This window comes from Schistocerca piceifrons, chromosome 3 (assembly GCF_021461385.2).
Source record: "Schistocerca piceifrons isolate TAMUIC-IGC-003096 chromosome 3, iqSchPice1.1, whole genome shotgun sequence".
In the NCBI taxonomy this organism is placed as follows: Eukaryota; Metazoa; Arthropoda; class Insecta; order Orthoptera; family Acrididae; genus Schistocerca; species Schistocerca piceifrons.
Genome location: NC_060140.1, coordinates 916,299,242 through 916,303,145, shown reverse-complemented (window position 1 = coordinate 916,303,145; position 3,904 = coordinate 916,299,242). Strand labels below are relative to the sequence as shown.

Here is a 3,904-nt window from a genome sequence, read left to right as displayed (position 1 = left end):
CACTCTGATACGAATATGTTAGCACAGGAGAGGAATTAATGCCAAACCCGTAGAACCAACTGCAAGACTGATGAACGCCCCTCTCCCTCCCCCAAATAAAAAGTTATTGAGTTCTTCTCTGCACTGTAACACTCAGTGTACGAAAGTAGTAACAGAGGCCCGACGATCTAAAGGAAGCTGTCCCAGTCTTGCATTAAAAGGAAACGTCGGTGAACGGTTGGCAACAGTGAGAGTCCTTGAAAAACCAATTGCTCAGTTTGGGGTAAAAAAAAAAAAAGCCAGCTGGCAACGCCCTGGTTGGTGGCTCACGCACACGCCTGCTGGAGGAGGCCCCAGGGGCGTGAGGTCACACGCAAGTGCGTGCGGGCGGGTCCGGTCCGGTCGACGGAAGGACGCGCCAGCCGGCAACTTTCACGGGCAGCCGGCCCTCCTATATATACGCAGGCGGGCGCCGAATCGGCACAGTTCAGCTGTAGCACCGCGCATCCCGCACTCACAGCAGCATGAAGGTCCTGGTGAGTGGTCTCCACACCTGCTGCGGCAGCGTCGGTAGGCTCTCCTGCTGGGAGCCGGTTCTCGCGTTCGTTAACGGCTTCGTCTTGAACGAACGTTTCGTCAGCTTTCCTCTTCATTTTCTTCAGACGTAGTACTGGATTCTTGTAAGGAAGGAGTTACGCCGGCGACTCCTGACAAGCTCCTAGAACAACGCTGGAAGATGGGGTGTTGGAAACACAGTGAAATTTTGGTTGAAGACATAATAGTTTATCAGCTGACATCGCGAGGTTTCATCGTGGAGATAAACATCTAGTAACATAATACTTCAGGCTAATGCCAACGAGTTTAAGTTTTTCACAATGCATAACATCTGTTAGAGAATATATATACTAAGATGGTATCTGTTCTTTCGGTGATGTCCGAAAGAACAGATACCATCTTAATATATATATATATATATATATATATATATATATATATATAGTTAAGGCTCACCGGCCACTAGACCATCTTCTTCTTCTGTGCGAATGCACAAACAGTGCCCGAACTCTTACGGGAATCGGCAACGCGCCGCGAGTAATGAGTATAATGGGTGGGGGGCACTACGAATGTAGTGCGGGACAATACGTTGAAAATGTGGGTTTCGCGGGAGGCGTGCCAGAGATAGATCCCTGCAGTCGCGCTATCCTCTGTGTCCTCGGTGGCTCAGATGGACAACGGTAGCTCAGCGTGTTCGGTCAGAGGACTGCGTGCTCTCTGTAACAAAAAAAAAAAAAAAAAAACTGAGTCAAGGAATCAAGGATCAACTTGAACGGATGTCTCGTGACGTCCGCCCAGACCAAACGCAACGAACTATATCAAAAAAAAAAAAAAAAAAAAAAGATGGATAGAGCGTCTGCCGTGTGAGCAGGAGATCCAGGGTTCGAGTCCCGGTCGGGGCACACATATTCATCTGTCCCCGTTGACGTATGTCAACGCCTGTAAGCAGCTAAGGGTGTTCAATTCATTGTAATCTGTTAAAGAAGTTAGTCGTTCTCTTCCGTTTTGTCGATGTTATATGTAAGATGTGTCCGGTCTCGTTCTCTGTCCACTGTCATTTTATCATTCATTGTGTTGTAAGAAGATACAAGATGGCAGCTCTATATTTAAACAACGTGATACCAGTCTGCTTTTCCGTTATTAATGATTTTTGTTCCCTGTACATGCCATTATAGAACGGCCGAAGTAGCTGCTGAAATGGATTACACTGCTTAATTACATTCGTCTCATTCTTTTCCGTTTTTGTCCGCCTTGCTTACCGTGGTCAGTGTGTCCTGTGTATAACTTTAACGGATTCTGATTTCAGTTACAATATTCTGTCAAGATACTAGTTCAACAGTGAGTATAAAAAAGTAGGAAGAATTTCACGCTGATGTCACACGTTATTTGCTGGAAGGAACCTCCAGTGATCTGTTGATAATTGAAAAGTGGTGAGATTACAGTTTGATGATGTTTCCAAAGAACGTGTGATATTTTCGCTTAGCTGTCTGTCGAATTATTCCAGAAAATATTATAGAAAATATGACTACTTTTCATAATTGTTATTCCATTGCTATTACTATATCAAACTACTCCAACTCTTGTACATGAGAAGTGCGATGACACCAAGACTTACGTCATTGTACTATAGATTATATTGCTTAAATAGCATTAGGGTACGCGTAGTATGTCTTATCAACACCAAATTGTATTACATTGTGCTGTTCGACAGGAATTGCTTAAGTTGAGCATTCTGCTTATCTTTCAAAAGTGAGCTAGTTATCTAGATTATTTACATGCATAATTCCAGATTTGGAATTCACCGCCAGAAGTGCTGCATCGGTCCATACACATGGGAAGAGGGGAGAAATAGTAGCCAGGACTGACTGATACCTATTGTATGTGGTCTTCAGGTTTTCAGTATACGCTTGGCTCACCAGCATGGTCACACAACACGCCGACAGCATATGTTCGTCTGAGACCTAGTAGTAGAGGATAAAAGAAATGTAGCCCAAAAATGTTAACGCCTAGAGGCATTTAGCTTGAAAATTAAGACATAAAAGTAGATAGTAAAAGGGAAAAATAAAGTTCTATAACAAATATAGTATATTAAAGGCACAACAGAGATGACTGCAATGTGTGGAAGAGTGTTTACTTTAACACTTGAGTTATTCATATGAAATTCTTAATGAGTTTGAAAGTGTCTTCAAAACTCAGTGGAAAGAAAGAGTGAAATCTCAACGTTTGCAGGTCGTCCTGAGCGCCATCATGGCCGTGGCCCTCGCTAAGCCCGGCTACCTGGGAGCAGCTCGCGCCATCGCCGCCGCCCCCGCTATCGCCGCCGCCCCCGCTCTGGCCTACGGTGCTGCTCCTGCGCTGGCCTACAGCGCTGCCCCCGCCGTGGTCGCCGCCCCCATCCACGCCGGATACGCCGCCTACGGCCCTGCCAACATCGTGCTCGGAGCCGACGGCGTCCCCCTGGACACCCCTGAGGTGGCCGCCTCCAAGGCAGCCCACCTGAACGCCGTGGCTGAGACGCGCGCTCGTGACGCCATCGTCAACAGCGCCGCCATCGTTGCCGCCGCCCCCGCTATCTCCGCCCCCGCCATCGCCGCCGCCGCCCCCGCTGTCATCGACGCCAGGACCATTGCCGCCCACGGCATCGCCGCCCCGGCCCTCCGCTATGCTGCCGCCCCCGCCGTGGCCTACTCCGCCGTCCACCCTGGGTACGCCGCGTACGGACCTGCCAACATTGTGATCGGCCCTAACGGCGTGCCTCTGGACACCCCTGAGGTGGCTGCTGGCAAGGTGGCCGACGCCGTCGCCCACCTGGAGGCTAAGGCCCGCAACGGTCTGATCCTCTGAACTGTCCTGCTCTGAAGAGTTCTTGCAGAACATTTCAGAACTGTACAAACATACGTGCTGTAAATAAAACATGTACATTACATAGAAACGATTTACTTTCACCTCATTCAAAAATAATATCCCTTAATTTGAAGTACAATATATAGGTTGGTCAGAAAGAGTGTGAAGAGCGTGAAGGGTGCAGCATAGAGTTTGTGCTAAGAAATAAGTGTTCAGAAAATAATTTGATACTTTATGCCATTTACGAATTACTTAGCGTTGAAGTTAGCCAATGAGAAAATTCAAGCACTTTTTTCAAAAAAAAAAAAAAAATGGTTCAAATGGCTCTGAACACTATGGGACTTTGGGACTTAACATCAGAGGTCATCAGTCCCCTAGAACTTAGAACTACTTAAACCTAACTAACCTAAGGACATCACACACAGTTATGCCTAAGGCATGATTCGAACCTCCGACCGTAGCGGTCGCGCGGTTCTAGACTGAAGCGTCTAGAACCGCTCGGCCACAACGGCTGGCTTTCAAGCAC

General features: G+C 47.4%; 1 protein-coding gene across 1 annotated transcript; it reads left to right on the top strand.

Moving 5' to 3' along the window:
* The first annotated feature begins 457 nt into the window (after nucleotides 1–457).
* On the top strand, nucleotides 458–3,466 carry LOC124789273 (cuticle protein 18.7-like). The gene is made up of 2 exons (XM_047256579.1): nucleotides 458–515; nucleotides 2,764–3,466. Exons 1-2 carry the CDS (start codon nucleotides 504–506, stop codon nucleotides 3,376–3,378), a joined length of 627 nt encoding a protein of 208 aa, XP_047112535.1. The 5' UTR covers nucleotides 458–503; the 3' UTR covers nucleotides 3,379–3,466.
* The last annotated feature ends 438 nt before the right edge of the window (nucleotides 3,467–3,904 follow it).